At 48.1% G+C, this 26,344-nt stretch overlaps 1 protein-coding gene across 1 annotated transcript in view; it reads left to right on the forward strand.

The window, feature by feature from the left end:
• Positions 1 to 26,344, forward strand: part of MYO5C (myosin VC) — a gene marked incomplete at both ends in the record, with an annotated part of 96,539 nt that continues 70,195 nt past the window's right edge. Inside the window, 8 exons of the mRNA XM_080642187.1 lie at positions 1 to 27; positions 1,118 to 1,189; positions 13,465 to 13,575; positions 16,988 to 17,153; positions 17,696 to 17,840; positions 21,609 to 21,765; positions 24,390 to 24,533; positions 25,808 to 25,889. Of these exons, the coding sequence (XP_080498313.1) occupies positions 1 to 27; positions 1,118 to 1,189; positions 13,465 to 13,575; positions 16,988 to 17,153; positions 17,696 to 17,840; positions 21,609 to 21,765; positions 24,390 to 24,533; positions 25,808 to 25,889 (904 nt within the window). The remainder of the gene's footprint in view (positions 28 to 1,117; positions 1,190 to 13,464; positions 13,576 to 16,987; positions 17,154 to 17,695; positions 17,841 to 21,608; positions 21,766 to 24,389; positions 24,534 to 25,807; positions 25,890 to 26,344) is intronic.

Here is a 26,344-nt window from a genome sequence, read left to right on the forward strand (position 1 = left end):
ATGGCGGTGGCCGCGCTGTACACGCAGGTAGGCAGGGGCGGAGGGCCGGGAAGGAAGCGGCGGCGCTAGTGCTGACTGCACCTGTGCCCCGGCCACTCCTGTGCACCTGGCGCGCCGGTTGCCCGGAGCGGCCGCGGAGAGCCCGGGAATGAGGGCGCGGGGAACCTCGCCCCCACGGGGACCCGGGTCCCTGTCCGTGGGAAAGGCGCCCCTGAAGCCTGGGTCCCTCGGGACGGGAAGACCGAGTGTCACGGGGGCCTGAGCTTCCAGGGGTCGCGCGTCAGGCCCGTCTCCGCGTCGCTCTTCCCGAGCCACAGGTGGCATCTGTTGCCCGCGAGCACGCAGAAATCTCAGACGTGGGAGAATAATCGCATCCATCATCTTCCCGGCCCTCGTGGGAGCCTCTTGAACCACTGGGCTCAGAAGTTTAGGAGCGCGGCTTTGGGGCTGCTTTCTAGAATTACTGGGTCTTCCAAAGGCCTGCGCGTGTGTTTAAGTTCATCTGAGGCCAGAGCTGCAGCTGCCTAGACGGGTGGCCCAGGCCTCACCCTACAAGTTGGGGGCTTCCAGGAGGAACCCAGGGCTCCCGACGACGTGCAGTCACAGGCTCCTCACCTAACTGATGTGGTGCTTGCAGTTTGTAAACCACCTTCCATATACACCCCTGACTGCAGGAATCACTAGAGCATTCCTCGGAAACCTCATCTTCATGGGGGCCGAGGGCTCCACACTTTAGGTGGGAAGGATGGCATTCCCACGCGGTGTCCAGAACTTTCTGAGATGACCTTGGTTAATAATTGGGATAAAAAGTGTGAAAGTGCTGGTCCTTTTGAAAAAAATCCACTTCAATCGCCATAAAGCCAGGTCCTCCTATACCCTCATCCCCAGGATTCAAATTGATGAGCCCATTCATTTCTCCTGACACATGCCCCATCTTTATATTTAAAGACACTTTTGCTATAGATGGAAACAATAGTTGTAAGTAAATATTTCAATAGCCTAAGCAATCTTTTTCTTCTACCTTGTTTAATTAGTAACTGACCTTTTCCCCTCTAATGCATGTGTTTCCATTAACTAGTGTTCTAAATGGACAGTGTTTGAATTGCCTCTGTTCTAGGTTAGTTTTACCAATGAGAATATGAGCCATCAGATATCCAACAGTGCTTCTTTGGTCTTCAATTTACTGGAGGTAAAAAAAAAAAAAAAGTTCTTAAACAAAACCATTCTTGGAAGATACTTTGGAGGACAGAGAAAACTGTTAACCCATTTTAAGTAACAATCCTTCACTCCCTATCATCAAGTGCCTCATAAATATATGTAGGTTTACAGTTGTGAGTACACGAAACACCGAGTTTATTCTTAGACTAGAGGCCCGGTGCATGAAATTGTGCACAGGTGGGGTCCGGCTGGCCCACCCCGATGGGGGCCCATCAGGCTGGGCTTGTGGGGAGGAGGGTCTGCGGGCAGTTGGCGGGCCAGCCTCGCCCCCGATCGGGGTGTTGGGGGCTGATTGGGGGCCGGGCCGGCCTGGGGGAGGGAGGGTGCCTGATCAGGGCCCGGATCAGGCTTGTTGGCTGCCGCAGTGTGCGTCATAGCCACTAGTCATTCCAGTCATTCTGGTCGTTCCACTGTCTGGTTGCTGGGCTTTTATATAGATAGATTATTTATTAATTATTGTATTATTTATATGTATTACAACTGTAAACCTACATTTGTCCACCCATATATGAAATGCTAACTCGGACCAGGCACAGTGTAGGAAAACGGATATTGGAAGAGTTTTCTAGAGATGAGCTTGAATGGATAGAGAATCTGAGAATCCCAGAGCCAGAGGAACCTTGATGGCTGCCCCTCCCCACTTTGTGTCCAAGTAGGCACACGTGTCCCTAGGCTGCCACCTTCCTTCCAGGTGGGCAGTCAGCCCCCATGGTGTCAGTTTCAGAGATGGATGCTCCCCGTTTGTGTAGCTGCCTGTTTAGGCTTTAGAGAGCTTACTTCGTTAAATATTTCTTTTTTTAAAAATATACTCAATTTTTCTTTTCCCATATTCCTCTCACTACCCTATTCCTCTCACAAGGAAAAAAACCTACAAAGTAGCCCTAGCTGGTTTGGCTCAGTGGATAGAACGTTGGCCTGAGAACTGAAGGGTCCTGGGTTCGATTCAGGTCAAGGGCATATGCAACTGTTGCGGGCTCGATCCCCAGTGGGGGGCATGCAGGAGGCAGCCAGTCAATGATTCTCATCGTTGATGTTTCCATCTCTCTCTCCCTCTCCCTTCCTCTCTGAAATTAATAAAAATATATTTTAAAAAAACCTACAAAGTATATTGTGTACATTTTCAGAGAAGGAAAATGGTAATATATATTCTTTACTATTCTTTTCCATATCAGCACACACTTCATTTTTAAAATTTATTTACTGATTTTAGAGAGAGAGACAGGGAGGAAAGGAGGTAGAGAAGGAGGGAGGGGTTATTTATGCATTCAGTGGTTGATTCTTATATGTGCCCTGACCAGGGATCGAACCCACAACCTTGGCATATTGGGATGACACTCTAACCAACTGAGCTACCCAGCTAGGGCAGCATACACTTCATTATAGTTTACATTCAATAATATTTTGTATTACTTTCAGGTGTATAGCATAGTGGTTAGACATTCATATACTTTACAAAGGGTTTCCCCCAGTATTTCCAGTACCCGCCTGGCACCATACATAGTTATTACAATATTATTGACTACATTCCCTATGCTGTACTTTACATCCCCACGACTATTCTCTAACTACCGATCTGTACTTCTCAATCTCTTCACCTTTTCACCCAGTCGCCCAACCACCCTCCCCTCTAGCAACCATCAGTCTGTTGTCTGTATCCATGAGTCTGTTTCTGTTTTGTTTGTTCATTTACATTGTTCTTTAGATTCCACATATAAGTAAAATCAAAGATTTCTTTCTTAGATGAAATCTAAACCCTCTCCCTTGCTTCCCTACTACTCCCCCCGTACCCCCCACCCCACCCCTGATCCACCTTCCTGAGTCTAAAGATCTAGCCAATTGTCCTAGAATGTCAGCCCACAGGATTGGCCTAAATCAAATGTTTGTGGCTGGAGTCCCTTAGCCACATTTAACCCACACACCATCTTAGCCACACAATGTTTTAAAACAACCTGAAACTCATTTCTGCACCCCGGCAAATAGTGACCCTGCAGTAGGGTGGCGGGTGGGCTGTCCATTCAGGGCTCCCTGTGTGGCAGCCACATCGACCCCATGATCGCTTGGCTGCCCCAGTCACCCCCTTTACACAGTTACCTGCCTGGCCTCTGTCTAATCTCTTCCTGCATAGGTCTTGAAGACAGGCATACTCTCTCCCATAAAATATTTATTGGGCACTTTCTGTATATAAAACTTTATGCTTGGGGAAGGTTAGAAAGTGTTGTGTGTGTTTTTAAGTGATAGTCCTACCTCTCAAGGAGTTTTCTGATGAGTGAGAAATGAGAAATGACAAGTAACCCAGCCTGCTAAGGCATAGAAGGCAGGGAGGAGCATGCTGGGCAACAGAGCCGAGAAGGGGAGGGTCATGGCAGCCAGAGGTAGGCCAGGGCCTTACACTCTGGTGAAGGTTTTAAGAGGGGAGAGGGAACAGGATCAAGGGCAGTGTTTTAGGAGGTTGAGTGTGCCAGCAGGGCCTGTGGGACTCTGTGCCCATGGGAGAGAGGCCAGAGTCACATTGCTGATTTGTCAGGTCATCTTGACTGCCCGGGAAAGACTTAGGGCTGCAGTATTGGAAATGGAGGATGAGGCAGAGTCTGGAGAGCATGTGGAGATAGGTGAGAGGAGAGACTGGACTGGGGTGTGTGCGGGAGAGGGACAAGCAAGGATGACATGGAGGTTAGCGTCTGGATGATTGAGAGTGGGGGCACACCATTGACACAACTAGGGACAGCAGGAGGTGGGGATGTTTCTTAGGAAAGTCGTGAGGTGGTGAGGGCTCCCAGGTAGTTGCAGGTTTGTGTAGAATCCAGAGGATGGGCCAGGAGTCTTGTGCCCAGAGGTGGAGCTGAGGCCCAGGCAGTGAGGGCCTCGCCAAGGGAGAGAAGAGGGCCAAGACAGGGCCCTGGGAAATGCATCTGATCAGGCAGGGAGGGGAAGCGGAGGGGCCTGGGCTAGAGCCAGGGCAGGGAGGAGGAGACAGGAGAGCGGGCATCCGGAACCAAGGAAGAGAGGTTCCGAGAAACAGGGACTCCTGGGAGGAAGTGGTGAGAGCAGCAGTTGCTTCGGGAAAAGTATACAACGGCCCATCTCTTTTCCAGTGCAGTTTGGCGACATGCCTTAGAAATATCCAGAGCATTTACCCAACAGTTCCACGCTGGGCAAAACCAGTCTGGTTATTCTCTTCTTGAGGCCCTCTAGGGGCTCTGTCACTTTCAGACTCGCTAACTGGCCATGAGGTCCCGCCGCTCCGCCTCACCTCCCAGCCCCCTGCCCACCAGCTCCTGCCTTGGCACATGCTGCACTGACTTCTTTTTTAATTTTTTTATTGATTAAGGCAGCAGTCGGCAAACTGCAGCCCGCGATTTGCCGCTCTGTTGATTAATGAGTTTGCCAACCACTGGATTAAGTTATTACATGTGTCCATATCCCTCCTTTGCCCCCCCGCCACCCCACTCCCATACATGCCCTCACCCCCCAGTGTCTTGCATCCATTGGTTATGCTTATATGCATGCATACAAGTCCTTCTGTTGATCTCTTATCTCCCTCCCCACTCCCCAGCCTTCCCGCTGTAATTTGACAGTCTGTTTGATGCTTCTCTGCCTCTGTATCAATATTTTTGTTTACCAGGTTATAATGTTCTTTACTATCCATAAATGGGTGAAATCATGTGGTATTTCTCTTTCACTGACTGGCTTATTTCGCTTAGCATAATGCTTTCCAGTTCCATCCATGCTGCTGCAAATGGTAAGAACTCCTTGTTTTTTAAAGCAGCATAGTATTCCATTGTGTAGATGTACCATAGTTTTCTAATCCACTCATCTGCTGATGGGCACTTAGGCTGTTTCCAAATCTTAGCTATTGTAAATTTTGCTGCTATGAACATAGGGGTGCATATATCCTTTCTGATTGGTGTTTCTAGTTTCTTGGGATATATTCCTAGAAGTGGAATCACTGAATCAAATGGGAGTTCCATTTTTAGTTTTTTGAGGAAACTCCATACTGTTTTCCACAGTGGCTGCACCAGTCTGCATTCCCACCAGCAGTGCACGAGGGTTCCTTTTTCTCCGCATCCTCGCCAGCACTTGTCATTTGTTGATTTGTTGATGATAGCTATTTTGACAGGTGTTGAGATGGTACCTCATTGTCGTTTTGATTTGCATCTCTCCGATGATTAGTGACTTTGAGCATGTTTTCATATATCTCTTGGCCTTCCTATGTCTTCTTTCGAAAAGTATCTATTTAGGTCCGTTGCCCATTTTTTTGATTGGGTTTTTTATCTTCATTTTGTTAAGTTGTATGAGTTCCCTGTAAATGTTGGAGATTAAACCCTTAGCAGAGATAATATTGGCAAATATGTTCTCCCATGCAGTGGTCTTTCTTGTTGTTTTGTTGATGATTTCTTTTGCTGGCTGCACCGACTTCTTGCTGCCTCTCAGTGCATTCCTCTGCCTGGGCAACTGGGCTCCCCCTGCTTGAAATGTTTATCTGTCTCTCCTTTGCTCACCCCTGCCTGCACCTTCCAGATTCCATTTGAGCAGGGCCTCTTCTGAGAAATCTTTGCCCTCCAACGGGCACCTTTAATGTGACTGTTAACAGCTCATTAGCTCTCTGTCTCCCCTGTTGACCAAGAGTTTCTAGAGAACATGGAACACTGGGCACTCGATATGTGTTTGATATGTGCATGCATGAGTGAATGAATTTTTCTGCTCTCAGAAAAAGCTACGGGCATGAAAATGATGATGTTGATGATGGTTACTTTTATCTCAGTCACTGAGTACTTTTTATGTGGCAGATACCATCCTCAGAACTTTATGTGCCTTCTTTCACTTAATCTGAATAACCAATACCCAGTCTTACAAATGACCCAGGATGGAGCCAGGATTAAAAGCCTAAATTCTTAACACCTCCCACTACCATCCCCTTGGTTTTACAGCCTTATCATCTTCCTCCTCTTTAAGAGATCTAACCTTCCTCCCACACAGAGGACTGGTGGGAAGTCCATCCACTTCATAGCTGCCTCCCTTTACACCGGGTTGTTTATCACATTATTTATTCTAATAACAAATGGAAACAAACCCAATGTCCAGCAAAAGGGGTAGAATTTGGTGGGTCATAGAAGACCCACAGGATAGAGTAGTGTGAAACCATTTAAAGTGCTACCTAAAGAAGAATTCTTAGCAAAATGGGGGAAAATGCTTGTGTTACATAAAAAACGAGGGCACAGAAATTATATATGCTGTGTGATCATAAACATGTAATATATATGTTTGTATATGGCCTTCTTCCTTTCAAACCAAGGAGGAAGTCCGAGTGTCAGTAACTGAAGACTGGGCAGTCAGTTTTATAGCTGCCAAAAAGTCAGGGAGAATGAAGGCCGAGGAAGCGTCATTAGGTTTAGCCACTAGGAGGTCCTTGGCATTGCTTCTCTTTCAGTAGAACTGTGAGGGCGAAAGGGGACGCCTGAGCATGGTCACACAGGCTGAAGAGAGGGAAGTGGAGGACTGGGGTCTGAAGCTAAAAGACAGGCACCAGGCATGGGATAGCCTCAAAAGGAGGCGGGGACCTGAGGCTGTGGCCGCAGGAGTTGAAGACATGGAGATATTTAGAAGGAAGGAAGCCCAGAGGCTTGACAGCTGCTGCGAATGCGACGTGGACGGGGCTGAGAGGTTGGGGAGGGTGACTGTATCACCAGCCTTTTCTCTTACAGCATCATTCCAGACCCTCAGCATCAAGGCCACCTCCCTCTGGGTGAGTTTCAATACCTGATATCTATCTTATCTTAGTGGGCTATTTTCTAGAGCTGGTCTGCTGAGCCATGAGTGCCATGGGACTGTGGGGTGCAACCTCCTGTGACTGCCCTCAGTGCAGGCCAGCATTAGGTCCCCATTCCGTTTGTTTCAAGGAGAGCTGCTCCTGTAGGTGGTGGCTGAGGTTGAGTCTGGTTCTGCCCCTTGCTAACTGGGTGACACCATACAAGTTACTTAACCTCCTGGATTTCCACATTCATAAAATGGACTTAGGTTTTACCAGTCATTGTAAGGATTAAATCATCTGTGTAAAATCCTTAGCAAAATACCTGACACACAATGCTTAATAAAAGTTTTTTAATATTGGTGTTATTATAATACTGTTGATTTGGGGTACCTGTATACTGGATTTTACATGTATCCCTATTAAATTTTCCAACTTGTTGTTTAATGTTCCGTAGATTGTCAAAACCTTTAGCAGTCCTGACCATCCTTGGCTAATAACATTTCATCTGGTATTTGATGCACACGTGTTGTGTTTTTCATCTGAGATGTTGGTGAAAGTGATGAGTGGAGATGAGGCACCAGAACTCTCTGGCACCTCTAAAGACCTTCCTTAAAGTATTCTCACTCATTCCTCAGAACTCAGGTTATGACTGGTTTTAGTCACAGATTCACAAATTCTATTATCCTTCAGCTGTTTGTTTCTTTCACTTGTGCATGAGGAACTCACAGACATCTTCATTGAAGTGTTGCTTAAATTCAGATGTGAAGTGTCTTTTTTTATTTTTCCTGCAGCACTTTTATTTTGAAGTGTCTTGACTAGCAGTCTGGGGTCCGTGGCTAAACTAAGGTCAAAATTCAGTTTAATGACTTTCCTTTTGGCTCTTCTAAGCAGCTTTTAGATTTCTATATATCATCAACAACTCTGGAAAACTAGATTTAGCTGTTGTATTGTATATGGGTGGTTCAAAGGAGTAAAAAAAAGGGGGGACATAAAGACTAAACTACCACCTAGTCTTTCATGGATGCAACTGAACTTCTGCAAATTCAAATTTTTGTTCAAAGATGTTCATTGAACATCTAGTGCTAGCTAGGGGCAAATCATTGTAGTGGGTTCCAGGGCAAAAAGACAAGGCTCTTTAAGTTCAAATGTCAGTGGGGGAGATGGAAGTGAGCCGGAAACCTGGCAAGGGTAGAGGAAGCATTCAACTCTGCCTGGGGTGAGGGTGCCAGGGAAAGTGCCACAGAGAAGGGGATTTTGAGCTGATTTGACTGCTCAAAGCAGTTGCTCAGTGATGGGGAGAGGAGGGTGGCCCGGGGGTGGAAGGACTCAAAGTGTTCAGGGTGCTCTATGAACTGCTGGTGGTTTAGATGGGAAGCGGACAGAGGGCGGATTCGCAAGAGGGTGACCCAAGGAGGAAAGTTGGTTAAGATAGGCATAATGATCACTTTAGCTTGGGATTTGTGTTTGAGGACATTTGGGGGTTGATGTCTAGAAGGCAATTGGAATTGTGGTCTAGACCCATGGGGAGAGCTGGGCTGGAGGACTCAGTGGTACACAATCTTGGAAACCGTGTTGTGAGAAGAGACCAGGAAGGACTTGGGAGACATGAGAGGAGGCCTAAGAAGGGCCCTGGGGAACAAGGGAAGAGGAGGAGGGAGAGAGGGAGCACTGTGTTACCACTCTGGCCTGGCTGACCCAGAATGTGTAGAGTCCCTTCCAGGCTAGAAGGCGGCTAGGGAGGAAACCGGTGACATTCCGTGATCCCTGTGAGGTCTGCAGATGCCAGCAGACCCCCTCAAATGGCCGGGGAGAGGGGCGCGGGGCGGTGGGGGGGGGGGGTGCAACCAGAGAAGATGCTGCTCTCTCTCACGTGAGCATGTGGGGTATGCGGATTGGACACGTTCCTGGGAACATATCACTTCCTAAGGGTCAATGCCTTTGCCTCATTCCCGCACCTCCCATGGCTTATGGACACCACGATCTCCCGGCCTGGGGGAGGATTCCCAGGAAAGGTGTGGGAGATGGGCCTGCCCCAGAGGGTGGCCTGAGTTGGGTGGCTCCTGCTCCAGGAAAAGGAACCACACTGGGGAGATCACATGAGAGCTAGTCACATTGTTTGCAGGAGCTGCGTTTGTTTGTCTAAATGCTGTAAAGTTAGCTCTTCCTCGGGTTTGAAGTGTTGCCTTGTGGGTAAAGGAATGAGAGGAAGAAGGGAGGGACCGAATGGGTGTAACTTATGTGGAACTAGGTAAACTTTGGTGTGTTTACTTACCAGGCTGGGTTTCAGCCTAAATGACTAGCAGCGTTGTCAGTAGAGGCACCGGGCCCAGTAGGGGGTGGGGGGTCCGGGAACTCAGGGGGCCAAGGAGGCCACTGTGTTCACACCAGAAGAGAAGCAGACACGTCCTAATAGTGACTACCATGTAACACTACTTTGAGCTGAAATAAACCAATGAAACAAATGTAAGGCAAGTGCTGGGAGAATCTGTGCGCCCTCAGCAGGTGGTTGCACCTGGTCCCAGGAATGTGTCCGCACCGCAGACCCCCACATGCTCAGGAGAGATCAGAATTATTTTCAGGGCCAGAGTCGTGTAGTTAACAAGTAGTTCAAGTAGGAGTCCTGGCCCTGGCTCCCCTGGAGTCCGCACCTTTGAGACTCTCTGTGTGGTATCTGGTGGGTTACTGACCTCTCTGGGCTCCAGTTTAGGGATCAGGAAAACAAAAAGCTTAGATTGGCTGAGGGATTTGAACATTACTTCTCAGACCCCAGGCTTCAGTGGAGGACTTGACAGACCTTAGCCGCAGCCCCCTCTGGGCTCCCACCTGGACACCTCCATTTTCACCTCTTTCCCCATTTCACTGAAGTCAGCTTTCTGCGGCTGTGTGAAGAACACGTGGAGTAGACAACCTTCATGAGCCCTTTCAGCTCTAAAATCCTACCGTGGCCAATTCGTGATAAATTGGGATATTCTGTTAATGATTTCAACTTTATGAGTTAGTAAGAAATACTTTCAGTAGCAGACCTGAGGTAGAAAATGGTAGCCCCTGGCAACAAGGATGCATAGAGTGTGGGCGTCTGTGTCTGAGAGGTGTGTGTCTGTGTGTGTTTATTAGGCTTCTGTCCACCTATTTGCAGGGGGGGTGGGTATATCTGAGTATGTGTCATTGCCTGCCAAGTCATGCTTCCTCTCTCTCTTTCTCCCTCTCTCAGGTCTTACCCTCCCATGCTACATTTCAGCAAGCTTCTGCTCTTAACTAGCTGTCAATAATTAAAGCAACCCAAATAACTTAAGGAGTCATGATTGATGTCCAACCAATTTTAAATATATATATTTTTATTAAGTGAAGCAATTTATGTTAACTAGTAGATTAATAGCTATGCTCCTCAGCCAACTTTGCCCAAGTCTAGTACTGAAACCCTGAACTGTGTTTTATACTTATTTTTTATTTCCTCCAACATCTTGTTATGAAAAATTTAAGCGTAAAGTTGAAAGAACTCTACAGTGAGAATCTGTCCCACCACCTAGATTTGAGCATGAACATTTCACCATATTTGTTGTATCACATATCTATCCATCTTTCTATCCTTCTGTACAGCCCTCAACCCATCTTATATTTGGAAGCATTTTAGAGTAAATTGTATATGTCAATACCCGTCCTCCTAAATACTTTAGTATGCATATTGTTAAGAGTTCCTATTTGTTATGTGTGTAAAATTTCCAGACAACGAAATGCACAAATCTTAAATCTATGTTCTCTAAAGTTTGAAAAGTGCTTTGCGCCTGTGTAACCCAAACCCCATCAAGACATAGAATGTAGCCATCACCCCAGAACATTCCTTCAGGCACCTTCCCAGTCACTCCTAGGCTCTATCTACCCGGCCTAGAGGCAATACTGCTTGGATTTTACCCACTGTATGTTAGTTTTACCTGTTCTAGCACTTCATGTAAAGGGACCTTTACAGAATGTATTCGCTTGTGTAAAGCTAGTGCTTCAAAGATTCATTCAAGTTCTTGCTTGTGTCAGTAGTTGACTTTTTATTGGTTAGTAGGATTCCATTGTGTGAGTATGCCACAGTTGTATGTCTTTCTCTTTTTAAAATGTATTCTCACATTAATGGACATTTAGCCTGTTTCCAGTTTGGAGCTATTATGAAAACTGTGGAGCTCATCTTCGCTCTGCTCCTGGGAAACTTGGAGGCCAGTGTTCTGTGGGCAGTGAGGGTCAGACACTGCCGGCCTCTCGGGCTTCATCCAGATCTGGGATCCTGGGCTACTGCGCCTTTAGAGTCAACAGCTTTCTTTCCTAGGTGCTGCTTAATGTCTTCACGGGGGTGCTTTCCAGTTCTTGTCCCTGTTGGCCTGCTTATGTCCCAAGACAATAGGGTATCCTGGAGGGGTGCCCTACTGATAGAAACTGCTGGTACTTGATCTGAGAGATGAAAGTATGCACATATGCACAGGCCAGTGATTGGCTGGTTAGTAGGAAGACCATGGTGACTATGAGAAGATGCCTTTCCTTTTTGGTAACCCAGCACTGTGCCAGACATAGGCATCATAGATGTTTAGCAAGTGTTTATTGAATTGGTGAATGGATGAATGGATGGGCAGAGGAATGAATTTACAGACTGCTACAGGAGACTTAGATGTGGGGTCTGGGGGAAGGGCATGATGTAGACAGCATGCCTGGAGGAGAGAGAGGAGCGAATCATGGACCCTAGGATGGCAGCTGCAGTGTAAGCACTTGGCAGTCATCTTACGTTTATTTTTCTAAAAAAATATATATTGTTATTAGAAGGATTTCTTGCCTTTTGAGACAGCATAGAGGGACCTAGAGAGTATTATGCTAAGCGAAATAAGCCAGTCAGAGGAAGACAAGTATCACATGATCTCACTCATATGTGGAATCTAATGAACAAAATAGATCCAGAAACATAGAAGCAAAGAACAGAATGCGTAAGGAAGGAGGGGAGGGTGGGTAGGTGAGAAGTGATAAACCAAAGAACTTATATGCATGCATATATTCATGACACATGGACACAGACAATAGGGTGGTGAAGGCCTGGGGAGAGGGGCAGAGGCAGGCTAAAAGTGGTCAATGTGGGAACAAGGGGGACATATGTAATACTTTCAACATTAAAGATTTTTGAAAAAAATATATGTTGTTATTGATTTCAGAGACAGGAAGAAAGAGGGAGAGGGAGAGGGAGTGGGAGAGGGAAAGGGAGAAAGGGAAACATCAATGATGAGAATCATTGATCGGCTGCCCCTGCATGCCCCCTACTGGGGATTGAGCTTGCAACCCGGGCACATGACCTGACCCGGAATCGAACCATGACCTGCTGGTTCTTGGGTCGATACTCATCCACTCAACTACACAGACTGGGCACCTCGTCTTTATCTCGAACAACATTCAGGTATGACTGGTAAATTTTGGAGTGTAAGACCACCCTCTTCCTAATATGTGAATTATTAGGCGTGTGTATTCATCGGCTTGGGTTGACGTAAGACTATACCACAGCCTGGGTGCTAAACAACAGACACTTATTTCTCACAGTTCTGGAAGCTGGGAAGTTCTATAGCAGGGTTTGGCAGGATTGGTGTCTGGCGAGGACTTCTCCCCCTGGGTGGAGACAGCTGCCTTCTCACTGTTTCCTCACATGGCCTATCGGCAGCGCATCAGGTGAAGAGAGATTGTATGTGTGCGAGCTCTCTGGGGCCTCTTCTTATAAGGACACTAATCCTAAAGATCAGGGCCTTATGACTTCATTTAACCTTAATTACCTCCGAACGACCCTGTCTCCAGTCACGTTGGAAATTAGGCCTTTAACATGAATTTTGGAGGGGACACAGTTCAGTACACAGCAGTGTGGTTCTGCCTGAAGCCTTGCACATCAGCACTGGGTGTACCGATGGCTGGTTGGGAACTGAGCTCGGCAGCTCCATCTGGACTTGCATTTCCCACAGTGGGAGCCCTGGGCTACTGGCCTGGGTGGTAAGATGGGGATCATGCTGCTGTGACATTACCTCTACAGCACTTTGCAAAGTGCTTTCCAGTACAGTGTCTAATTTAACCTCCCAGCAAATCTGTGAGGTGGGCCTGGTTGTACCCATTTATGGATGCGAAAAATGAGCCACGAGAAGTTAAGCGTCTGGCCCAGATCCCCATGGTCCATCAGTAGTGAACCCAATCTCTGCTCCAACACTTGCAGGCAGCGCTCAGGTCTTCCCTTTAGGGGCATTTAGGGACTTCTTGTCACTCCCAGGGGTTCAGCTTTCCAGGTGGATGTAGGAGGCTTTGGGAATCCCGTTGTCTAGAAAATGAAGCAGCCAGGCCTGATGCATGGCAGATACACTAAAGCTTACCTCCTAAGCAAAAATTAGGTGCAAGTGTTCCTAATGAAGGAACAGAAACAAACCTTCTGAGTCTAATCACCAGGGGATCTGTGTCTTATTGTCAAAGTGCTGGAATTAAGCCTGTCTCATTGTGCTGGTCAGTACAACAGGGTTTGGATTCCAGATCCTGAAGACGTTTGGAAATCTGCAGAAATAGCAAAGGACTACAGAGTTGGTGACAAAGTCCTGCGACTCCTGCTGGAGGATGGAACGGTAGGTCCTCGCTGGCTGTGGCTGCCGTGACATATGAAGGGGTAACCGGGGTATGTGTGTGTCGGTGGTGGCGGTGGGGGGGGGTTGGGGGGGGCAGATGGTCCCTGTGGGAGCAGCCAGGGGAGGGCCCATAAGGGGGCACCCAAAATGGCCAGGTGGTGCTGTGGATGCACTTGTGTGTGTACCACTCTCCCTTCTCTCCCCACCCCCCTACCCCCACCCCAGGCTGCCCAACTGAAGGCCAAAAGTGCCCTGCCTCAGCTGGGCCTCTCTTGCACCGAGGTGGGGCAGGCAGGGCACCAAGGCAGGGCACCGAGGTGGGGCAGGCAGGGCACCAAGGTGGGGCAGGCAGGGCATCGAGGTGGGGCAGGCAGGGCACCGAGGTGGGGCAGGCAGGGCACCGAGGTGGGGCAGGCAGGCCTGTGCCCTCTGCTGCATTTCCAGGGAGTCCGCACTGTTCAGAAAAGGCTGAAGGGCGATTAGCCATTTTGTTTTCCTAGGTCTTAGCTCAGAGACTGGGCAAAGACAAGAAACTTGGAGGGAATCGTTTGAGCCCGAAGCATAAACTGGCAAAAAACAACATCAAGATGGGAAGAGAGCCCTAGCTGGTTTGGCTTAGTGGATAGAGCATCGGCCCATGGCCTGAAGGGTCCCAGGTTCAATTTCTGTCAAGGGCATGTACCTCGGTTGCAGACTTGATCCCTGGCCCTGGGCAAGGCAAGTGCAGGAGGCAACTAATCCATGGGTCTCTCTTACTTCAATTTCTCTCTCCCCTCTCATCTCCCCACTCTCTAAAAATTAATGGAAAAATATCCTCGGGTGATGGGAAGAGGAAGAGAAACAGAGCGGGGAGATAGAAAATAAGACGGGAGTGGGAGGTGTGAGAGGAGAGCAGAGGGAGAGCGAGTCCGACCACAGGTGGATAAAAACATGAAGAATTGGGACCTCCACAGGGAGCATGATGGGGCGATTAGGAAAGTGACAGGAGGTGGGACAGGTGGACAGGAATGTCCAGCTTTGTGTGACATCGGGGCCTCCGTCCGTGTTGGTGTGGCGAGGGAGAGACGGGGCTGAGCAGTGCCTGTGGTGGAGCATGTTGGCGAGGACTTCCTCCCGAGGCTGGGTATGACCAGCTTCCGCACGTTTGCCTTTGCTTTAGTTATCCATCGTGCGTCGTCCTATTCCTCCCCAGTGCTGATGACATCCCACTGGGTCCATAGCTAAGGTGATTTCTTCACCTTTTTAGAATCAAGTATGAGGATACAGAGCCGGACAGAGGATTCCTGACCCATCTGGATGCCAGAGTTGGTCTGGGGAAGATCATCTGAATATTACCATAAAACGCTGGCATTTTCGAAGCATGCAAATGGCCTCTGTAGAGACAGGACACACTATTTCCAATCAGAGTATCCTGGATTTGGGAGTCACTTCCTGAGATACTGAAGGAAGATGAACATAGATGTGAAGGGCACATCCTCTAGAATCAATATCTGGATTTAAATCCTGCCACAGCTACTCGCTAGTCTGTGACCGTGAGCCCCGTGATTGCTTCATATGTGAAATGGGTTAACGGCACCACAGCACAGGGAGGGTTGCTGCAGATCAAAGGAGATGATCTAGGTGTGCGTGTGCAGATGCAAGAGACGTAGTGAGAGGATGCTGTGCCTCCATTAGCCGCTCCCTTCCCATCCAAAACTGCTCGCAGCATTTGTGGAAAACCTCCTGTGCACAGCCAAGCTTCTAATTAGGGATCAGATGGCTCTGGGAGAAAAATCTCAGACAGCAGATGCAGTGGCGGCTGGCTGCCTTAGTAATATCAGCAGGGCCTCAGGTGGCGACATTCCTGGCTCTGAGCCAGCTGCCGGGAGGAGGAGGGAGAGGCAGGTGAGATGGAGGCTGCCAGGCTGCTCTGTAACTTGACTCTTTGTCTGTACCATGAAGGACAGAGCCTACTTTGTGTAGGAGAATGGCAATTCTTCCCCAACTGCCAAGCTGATGTCCTTCACATTTTCTCCCCCTCCTCCCCCGAGGCTGTCCCTTCTGTTTGTCTTTCCCTCTATCCCTCTGTTTCTTACACACACACACACACACACACACACACACACACACACACTGGCTGAACTGGAAAAGGAGGCTGTTAATTTAAAACAGAAAACTCAGGGAATGTAAAAATTATGTATGAGCAGCATTTTTCTTTTATTCTCAAAAGTGTGTAGATGAAGAATGTTCTGCAAACATAATGACACTGACCATAGAACAGGCCGCTGCTCTGAGGACTCACATCCAGTTGTCCTGGATTGTCCGGAGCTGCTCTCCTTTCGCAGAACAGAGCAAGCAACCAACAAACCACACCCCTGTTGGGTGGATAGGGGCCGTCCTGATGCAGGCTTCAGGGTCAGCCAGACCCGTATCATGTGTGACCTTGGACAAGGGCTGAGCCTCTCTGAACCTGTCTCCTTCACCGTTGCTCAGGATAGTCATGCCCTCCTTGGAAGGCAGCTTTGAGGATTAAATTAAACAACCAGTGCTGAGTGCTGACACAGTGGGCACTTGCTAAGGGGCAGCTGGCTCACCTTGAGCTGGTCCAGGACCAGGTATCGAAAGGAAGGCAGCCTGGGAAGGGGGAAGGGAAGCAAGCTTGCTGGGTGCCTTGTTCAGTCACTTCCCCAAGCTGTGAACGGCAATTGAAGGCAGTTAGCGCAGGTAGCCATAGGCCCCTTGGTGCTTTGACATCTGGAAGGCGCAGTTGTCTGAGGTGTGGACACCACCAGGCAGGCTAACCTGGCCTTCACTCTGCTCAGGCAGCTGCCTCCGGAACACAAGGTGCAATCGGCAGAGGCCAGCCTGGGGTTCCTCAGCCCAGGGCTGAGGTGGGTAAGCACAGGCAGCCCTGCAGGGGTAGCCTCACTCAGAGAGACCACTATCTGCATGGGCCCCTTCGGACACTTCTCATCACGAAGCGTGTCAACTTCCAACAGAGATTCGGCAGCCTGAGAGCTGCAAGGGACCTTAGGTGACCATGTCATCTTTAGCAGCAGGATTCTGTTTTCAGATAAAAACTTCCATGGCACCCAATACCTAAACCACATTTGAGTAGGGCCCCTGTGGTAGGACTGGGGGTGAGGCACCTGATCTGGTCCAGCCAGTCTTTTCACAGATGAGAGAAGAGAGGCCCAGAGAATGACCTGTCCTAGGTGAATGACTTGTCCTAGGACACAGCCAGTACCCCAGCCCCTGGCTCCCACGCTTTAAAAGCCAACCATGAAGATAAGTTTCTCATGGCTCTACATAAGTTTGGTTTTAGAGTGTCGGGGGTCACTCTGAGGGGAGGGAGGTAGAACAGAGATGGTGGTCCAGCAGAAACACCCAAAATCTTTCACTTCCAGAGCTTGACGTTTATCTTTGTGCACAGGAGCTGGATTATTCCGTTGATCCGGGATCTCTGCCTCCGCTCCGGAACCCTGACATCCTCGTGGGTGAGAATGACCTCACGGCCCTCAGCTACCTCCATGAGCCCGCGGTGCTCCACAACCTCAGGATCCGCTTCGCAGAATCCAAACTCATTTACACCTACAGCGGTAAGGAGCGGGTTCCCAGGAGCAGGGCTGCGCAGACACAGTGTGTGCTGCCCAGAGCACCCTGAGGATACATTTCATATACGTTTATATTAGAATTGCTGACTCTGTCAAAATGTGTAGCCACACCTAAACATGTGCCTGCATTTCCACCTAAACGGTACAGGCATTTGATCTTAGAGAGTCTGTTATAAAAAGAAGTGTCTGAGTGGAGATAATTTTCAACAAGAGCTAAGGTTGGACTACCAAGAAAAATATATGTGGATGAAGCTGGTGTTTGAGTTTGATAAATTTATTACTTATTTGGGGCAATGACGTAATCATCATATTTCCATTGAGAATTGCCAAAGCCTCTCAGTGTTAGGGCAGTCTCATCTGTCACCTCATCGGTCCCTCTTAGAGTAGTCCAGACATGGGGGTGGCATCGGCAGGGAACTGATTCAGAGCGCTGAGTGACCTGCCCAGAGTCACACAGAAGGTTTTGTAAGTGGCAGAGCTGGGGTGACGGTAAGAACCCCATCACTGAGTCTAACGTCTTTTCTCAGGAATCATTTTGGTGGCCATGAATCCTTACAAGCAGTTGCCCATCTATGGAGATGCCATCATCCATGCCTACAGCGGGCAGAACATGGGCGACATGGACCCACACATATTTGCAGTGGCAGAAGAGGCGTACAAGCAGATGGCCAGGTAGCCTCCTGCGGGGCGGGCTTGCTCTTGCTCTCCTAATGCTCCTGCATTTGCTGGGTCCTCGCCGGGGAGGGGAGACATCCGACTTGGTCTCATTAGATGTGCCCATCAGACCGGAGGGGCACTGGTAGAGCAGACTACCTGTACCAAGTAGCAAATGACTCTCAGCGCGTACCTGACCTGTTTAAACCGAGTTTCTTGGGTTTGTTTCCTTCTGGGTGATCAAAAGTTGTTCCTACAGATCCGGGACTAGCAGGTGCCTCTCTTGCAGTGTGTTGGATTGGAGGAATACTGACGTATTCTTCACTGTGAGATGTTGAAGCTTTCTGACCCACCCAGGGCAGCAGAGCCCAATGGTAGATGAACACAGGTTTCAGTGTAGATTTGTGTTTTATCCTCATTTTGCCACTTGTTTTTTGTGTGGCCTTGTGGAGTTCTTGCTTTGCTGGCAAACATTTATTAAAAGCCTCCTGTGGACCCATGACCACACACACATTCCTGTACATCATCCTTGTGCCCTCAGGATGGCCATGATGGAGATGCCTGGGCAGTAAACAGAATCCAGAGCCCCACTGCATGTACGATTGGCACTCAGATGTTTTTACTCCATATGTAATTTCTTTTTCCCATAACCAGGCTCTTTTGGCTTCAATGTCCTCATCTGTAATGTATGAAGAATAAAACACCACCTTATCTTTGTAGATCCTTTCATAGTTTGCAAAACAACTTTCATAGTAATCTTTGAGTTTTCCAACACTCCAGTGAAGTCAGCTGAGCTACCATCATTGCCCTCATTTCACAGATGAAAACCTGAAGTGAGGGACCTAGACCTTCTCATTATTTACCATGTAACCTTGGGCCCAGTGCCTGGTCCCCTTCAGCGCCAGGGTCCTCATCTGTGAGCTGGATGCATCCATTCCAAGCTCCACTGCTTGTCATCAGGAAAAGATAATGGCAGCTTAAACAAGGTAGACGTGTGTGGTTCTCTCCTGCAGAGGAGTCTGCTGGGCAGTCGGCTAACACAGGACCTCTGTCAATCACCAGGGACCTGGTGCCTTGCAGCTCCCCACCCCTGCGGTGGCACTCGTCATCGGGGCCAAGTTGACACTTTTATTTTTTAAAATATATCTTTATTGATTTCAGAGAGGAAGGGAGAGGGAGAGAGAAATAGAAACATCAATGATTAGAGAGAATCATTGATTGGCTGCCCCCTGCACGCCCCCTACTGCGGATTGAGCCTGCAACCCAGGCATATGCCCTTGACGAATCAAATCCGCGATCCTTCAGTCCTCAGGCTGATGCTCTATCCACTGAGCCAAGCCAGCTAGGGCCTAGCTGATACTTTCAAAATTAAAAAAAAAAGTTTTTATTGATTTTAGAGAGAGAGAGAGAGAGTAAGGGAGAGGGATAGAGAGGTAGAAACATTAATGAGAAACATTGATCAGCTGCCTCTGGGGGTCGAGCCTGCAACCCGGGCATGTACCCTGACCAGGAATCAAATCAGTGACCTCTTGGTTCATGGGTTGATGCTCAACCACTGAGCCACACCGGCTGGATCCGAGCTGATACTTAGCCATTTCCTGCACATGCTAGGTGACAGAGTCCCAGGGAAGGTTGTGCCCCTCCAGGTGAAGGAGACTTTCCAGAAACCCCGCAGAGCACTTCTGATCACAGCTCATTGACCAGGCCCCACCCTCATGGCCATGCCTAGCCACAAGGGAGCCTGGGATATGCAGTATTTCATATGGGCAGCACTGTGCCCACTAAAAATTGGGGCATAGTCCCTAGGAAGAAAGAAGAGAATGAATGTTGGGTAGAGAATTGCCAGTTAATAACCAAATACCTTGGTTTCTGCCACAGCAAGTTTTCTCCCAACCCTAACACACCCGTGTTGTCACAGTGCATTCTGGGATTTTCCCTGGCTCCCTGCAGGTCCAGGACATCCGCTTGATTACCATCCCTGGCTCAGGGCCCAAGGGGCCAGGGCTGCTTCTGGGTGCCAGCAGTATGTGCTACTTGGAACTGCAGGGCTGAGCCAGCTTCAACCTTGAAAAGCCAGGTTTCTACAGGTCTGTCTGTCTAACTGTAGTAGCAGAACAAACATAAGACAGGCTCCTGTGGGACTTGCTGAGGCTAGACTGGGATCGGGAGAGCCCGCCATTAATAACCCTAGCCCCATCGTACCCTGCCAGCCAAGAGACCCTGGGGGTGTCACCCACCTCGGAGTCTTAGCTTCCTCCTTTGGACCAGGAGTTCGCTCGCTCTCGCGCGCGCGCGCTCTCTCTCTCTCTCTCTCTCTCTCTCTCTCTCTCTCTCTCTCTCTCTCTCTTTCTCTCTCTTTCTCTCTGGTCCTCTCAAGCATTCACAAGGGAAGCTGTGGGCTCTATGCCCTGGGTCAAGTCTCTTACTCTCTCTGAGTCACTGTTTTACTTATCTGTAAAATGGATATAAGCGGCATAGGATTTTTGTGAGGCTTGAATGAGAATCCCTGTAAAGTATTCACAGAGCCCCTGACACATAAGCCGTGACGGATACATAAGATGGCATTATAACAAAGTTCTACCACCATAATCTTGTGACATGAACAGTTCAAGCATTTTTTAAGCTCTCTGAGTTATGCAGCAGAACATTCTGGCTTGCAGAGCACCTAAATATGTCCCCAAGTATATTTGAATAACTGCTCTCCAAATAATGTCTTTAAAATGTTTCATATTTAAGTGGGGATATGCAGAAAGGAGTTGACATAGGCTTGAGACTGCTCTCATTAGAGGCCTGTTTGCAAACATGGCCCATGGCTGGCCTCTGGGGACCTGGCTTTCAGGAAGGTTCTCTCCATTTCCTAGCTGATAAGAGTGGCTTGCTGTACTAACACTTACTTCCGTGGTTCAGGCTGAACATCTGCTTTTCTCTGGGCACCTGGAATGTTGGTATCCGTTAGGGGATGGATGCCTGTGTGACCAGCCCCAGTGGGAACTCTGGGCACTGGGTCTGAAGCGCTTCCCGGGTAGACAGCATTTGCGCATGTTGTCACAGTGCACTGCTGGAAGAATTAAGTGTGTCCTGTGGGACTCCACTGGGAGAGGACTCCTGAAAGTTGGCGCCTGGCTTCCTCTGGAGGTGGCCCCATGGGTCTCTTCCCTTCACTGAGTTACTTTGTATCCTTTTGGTGTAATAAATCTTAGCCGTGCCTGCGTGCCTACGACTACATGCTGAGTCCTGAGGGTCCTCCTAGTGGACCACTGAACCTGGGATTGGTCTTGGGGACCCTCAACACAGGAGACATAGGACACAAAATTGTGTCTTCAGCATGGTCACGTAGGAAAAAAGACTGGGAGGAAATTCTCCGGAATGCTGGAAACAGGTACGTGAGAGCAGCGATTTTCAACCTGTTTGATCTCACAGCCATAAACTAATTACCAAAATTCTGAGGCACACCAAAAAAATATTAATTTTGCTGATCTGACAAGAAAGTAGGTAGAATTTTGATTCATTCACACTGGACAGCATTGTTGTATTGGCTGTTGTCATTTTCTTATTTGACAACCCAAGGGAGAAGAGGTCAGTGCCCCTGACTAATAGGTAGTGCATGTTTTACAAATTCTGTGGGAAAACCGTTGTGCCTGCCGCCAGCACCCGGGCTGAAAAGCACTGCTTTGGCATGATGAAAGTTTCCCTTCCAGCTTGTCTGCATTTTGCTTCGTGACTAGATACTGCTTTTTTAATAAGAAGTAATGTACATGTTAAAATCTTTTCATTTGTTTGCTTTAGAAACAATAAAAATCAGTCAATAATTGTGAGCGGGGAGTCGGGTGCTGGGAAGACGGTGTCAGCTCGCTATGCCATGAGGTACTTTGCCACCGTCAGCAAGTCAAACAGTAATGCCCACGTGGAGGACAAGGTGCTGGCGTCTAACCCCATAACCGAGGTGTGTGCCCCGGGTGGGTGGGGGCAGGCTGGGAGGCACTGGCATGTCGTGATGAAGAGGTGGGCTGGTCTGTGTTGTCCTGACTAACCATAGTTCCCTCCCTTGAAAGACCTGACTAACCAAAGTTCCATGCTTCTTTGTCTCTGTCATCCTCAGAGGGAAGGTGAGGGTGGGTTGGTGGGTGGGAAGAGATTAACCAAAGAATTTATATGCATAAATGCATAACCCATGGACGCAGGCAGTAATGTGGTAAAGGCCTGGGGGTGGGGTGGGGTTGGGGGGCCAGGTGCAGTCTAGCAGGGGTCAATGGGGGGGAAAAGGGGACACCTATAATACTTTCAACAAATAAAGATAAATTATAATAATCCTAATATATAAAAAGCCAAGGGCCGTCACCACCTAAACAACTGGATGGACGAACGAACAGCAGGCTGTGTGGGGCGACCAGGCCAGCAGGGGGGTTAGTGAGGGACGACCAAACAACTGCACAGCAGGCTGCATGGGGCGACCAGGCTGGCAGGGGGGCAGTTGGGGGTGACCAAGGGGGTAGTTGGGGGGCAGCCAGGCTGGTGGGGGCAGTTGGGGGCAACCAGGCTGGCAGGGGGGCAGTGAGGGGCAATCAAGCCGGTGGGAGGGGGAGTTAGGGGTGACCAGGCCAGCAGAGGGGGACAGTTGGCAACCAGGCTGGCAGGAGGGGCAGACCAGGCCAGTGGGGGGGGGGGTCAGTTAGAGGTGACCAGGCTAGCAGGGTGGCAGTTAGAGGTGATCAGGCCAGCAGGCAGAGGCGGTTAGGGGTGATTAGGCTGGCAGGGGGGCAATTAGGGTGATCAGGCAGGCAGGCAGGTGAGCAGTTAGGAGCCAGTGGTCTTGGATTCTGAGAGGGATGTCCGACTGCCGGTTTAGGCCCGATCCCCGGGGATCGGGCCTAAACCGGCAGTCGGACATCCCCTGAGGGGTCCCGGATTAGAGAGGGTGCAGGCTAGGCTGAGGAGTTCCCCCACACACACCCACCGTGCATGAATTTCGTGCACCAGGCCTCTAGTAATAATAATAAAGATCAAAGAAGTGACGGTGAGAAACAGCCTGGAACTCTGTTCTCAGTGGGATCTGAAGGAGATGGGTCAGAGATTGCTGCCTCTGAGGCTCCCCCGTCTGTCTGCTGGGCTAGAAATTCTACCAGTGGATTTCAGGAGCCCCCTGTTTACATTTACATCCCGGGGAAATGTCCTCAACCACAGACATCAGTGCACAGAGACCAGCAGTTCTGCAGCCAGCGGGCACCAACTGTCCTGAACTGAGTGTTAAATATGCAGGCATTGTATTGTGAGCTATTGTTGAACCCATGGGAGTTTGAAATCAATCATGGTGGGAATATCCACACCTTAAAAATCAGCAAATGCCACATAGCAAGGTTCTTCCTCTTCCCTGCAGCGGATTCATCAGCATAATATCGATGGTCACGTGTGGGCAAGGTCAGTGGTGATAGCAGCTAGGGGTGAGGACACTACCCTCTCAGAAGAAGGGGCATCTGAAAGGCTCAGGGTAGGGCCCAAAGGCTGGCTCGAGCTGCCTCACAAAATGGGAAGAGGATTGATTTGCGTTTATTTGCAAGTGGAGCAAGTAATTAAGAACATTAGATTTCTAGACCTCTCCTCTCTACTTTCTCCTCAATGAACATTTATGTATCAGACCACCTATTTTGTTTAAGCCACTGTGCCAGATAATATCAGATGTAATGGAAAGGAATAAGACCTAGTCCCCAAGTTTTAAGGCTCCTCTAATATAAGCATATTTTCAAGTTAAATAGAAACATAAGTCACAGTCCAAGGTAGCAATAGAAGAGTCCAGAAGCCCTGCCCAGTTAAGTGCCCAGTGGGTGATTTTATGGTTATTTGTTCAGAGTTGGCCTTGCCCACCAGCCTATAAGCTCCATGAAGGCAGGACCAGGTCTGTTGGGTTCAACTTTGCCTCCCGAGCACGTGGCCCATAGCAGGGAATCGGTAAATACACGTCGTAATGGAGTGTGATGACTGGGCAGGAAGCACAGTATATGTGCATAAGAAGGGCACTTCTAGGCAAAGGTGCTCAGGAAGGGAGACAGAAGAGACGGAATTCAAGGATGGAAGTAAAAGTTGAAATCGTGCTCAGAGTGTGGCAGGGGGGCAGATGGGAGAAGGCAGTTTTTTTCAGTTAAGGGAAGTGGTAAGGGCTAAAGATAGAAATAAAGGTTGAATGAAGGATGTGGACTTTTAATTGAGCATTTATACTATGTGGGGCATGGATGAGGTGAGGCACTTTATATTATCTCATTTTCCTCCCAATTCTGTAGGGTGCTTATTTCCCCCATATTACAGAGAGAGATGAAATAACATTTCTAGCATCACACAGATAGTAAAAAGGAACCTAGGGACCTGAAACATCAGAGCCTGCGCTCTTTCTGTTCTGCTCAGCGTCTCCCAGAGATTGAGGAGAGCTGCTTTCCCACTCCCCAACCTCCCTCTGCTGATACCCGCCCTGCCCCCCCCCCCCCAATACAGGATTGGATTTTACTAACACTGCTCCAATAATGTGAATGCAAAGATCTTTTTAATGTGGTTATTTCAAGAGAGTTCTATGCTTTGCAGGCTGTTGGAAATGCCAAGACCACCCGCAATGACAACAGCAGTCGGTTTGGGAAATACACAGAAATCAGTTTTGATGAGAGAAATCAAATTATAGGGGCCAACATGAGAACTTATCTGCTGGAGAAATCCAGAGTTGTCTTTCAAGTAAGGATAAAAATATTCGTTAAATTTTCCTTTTCCCAACTTTTTAAGTATTGTTTCCATTCATATACTCATTAGACAGCCTACATTGTTCTGTGACTTGAATAGTCACTTCATTTACTGTTTGTTTGGTTTCTTCTGTTCTTAAAAAAATGTTTTTAAAATTTTCATTGAATTTATTTGGGTAACATTGGTTAATAACATCATATAAATTTCAAGTGTACAACATTATAATATGACATCTTTATACTATATTATGTGCTTATTACCTGAAGTCTAGTCTCTTCTGTCACCATACATTTGACCCGTTTTATCCTCTTCATCCTTCCCCCACCCTCCTTTCTCTCTGGTAAGTATCGAGCCAAACTGGCCAGGGCCATTTGTTGCTTTTTGTTTTATATCCCACATAGGATTGAAATCATATTGTTCTTATCTTCTTTTTCATCAGACTTACTAGTATTTCAGTTATAATACCCTCAAGATCCATCCATATTGTCACAAATGGCAATATTTCATCCTTTTTTATGAGTAGTATTACATTGTGTATATGTCCTACATCTTTATAGTCTTCCATTGAAGGACACTTAGGTTGTTTCCGTATCTTGACTATTGTGAATAATGCTGCAATGCACTTAGGGGTATATATATCTTTTTTTTATTTTTTAAGAGTAGTTTATTGATTTTTAGAGAGAGAGGAAGGGAGAAAAGAGAAACAGTGTGAGATCATAGCATCGATCAGCAGCCTCCTGCGTGGCCCTCTACTGGGGCAACCCCCAGAGACTAGACTTTAGGTAACGAGTGTTGGCCTGTGCACCAAAGGGTCTTGGGTTTGATTCCCATTCAAGGGCATGTATCTGGGTTGCAGGTTCCATCCTCCGCTTCAGTCAGGGCGCATGCGGGAGGCAATCAATGTCTCTCTCTCTCCCCACTCCTTACCCTCTTACTCTCTCTAAAAATCAGTGGAAAATATATCCTTGGGTAGAATTAACCAAAATAGTTTTTTAAAATAAAAAATAACATTTTCTCTGGGGTCATTATTTGGAGGGCCATCAGAGCCACCAGTTCTCTGTCTGTAAGAGGCAGGGCCGGCCTGTGGGCCAGCAGAGGGAGCAGGGTGGGTCCCAGCATTGCTGATGCAGCAGAAACCAAGGTAGGTGCCTGGGTCCCCAGAACAGAACTGTCAATCCAGATCAGCCATCTAAGACCCTCTGGTAGAAACCTCACAGTTTCATTTATAAAGGATTGGTGTAATTTGGGGACTTTTCTTTCTTTTACAGTCAGAAAATGAACGAAATTACCACATTTTCTATCAGCTCTGTGCATCTGCACAGCAGTCGGAATTTAAACATCTTAAATTGGGTACGTGATGGTATGTGGAAGAGTCTCTCTTTTACGTAGGGCTTTAAATTCTAGGTTAACTTCTTCTTACAGTAACATCACTTCAAAAATATATTCTGTCCAAAGATACAAGATCCTTGGGTTTTGGTGTGGAATGGATGCCTCTAAGGAGATAGGTAAGGGCTGGAGGGTAGGGTGGGCCCATGGAGAGGGGAGCCCTTCAACCCCAGGCTTCTTTTCAAGGTCATGGTGATTGTGTCATCCAGCTAGAGCCACGTGGATAAGGCCTCCTGACAACTAGAACTTACTCTAAGTCTCCAAACTTTTCTTTTTATCTGACTCCTTGGTCATTTTTCTAATGTGTATGACATATTTGTTTCTTCTAAGATAGAGTACTTTTATCATAATTTGAACTTCCTTGATGACTCAAGGTCACCATTTAGGAAGTCGTAATGAAGTCACACAAAGATAATATC

This window comes from Plecotus auritus, assembly GCF_963455305.1.
Source record: "Plecotus auritus genome assembly, chromosome: 1".
Classification (NCBI taxonomy): domain Eukaryota; kingdom Metazoa; phylum Chordata; class Mammalia; order Chiroptera; family Vespertilionidae; genus Plecotus; species Plecotus auritus.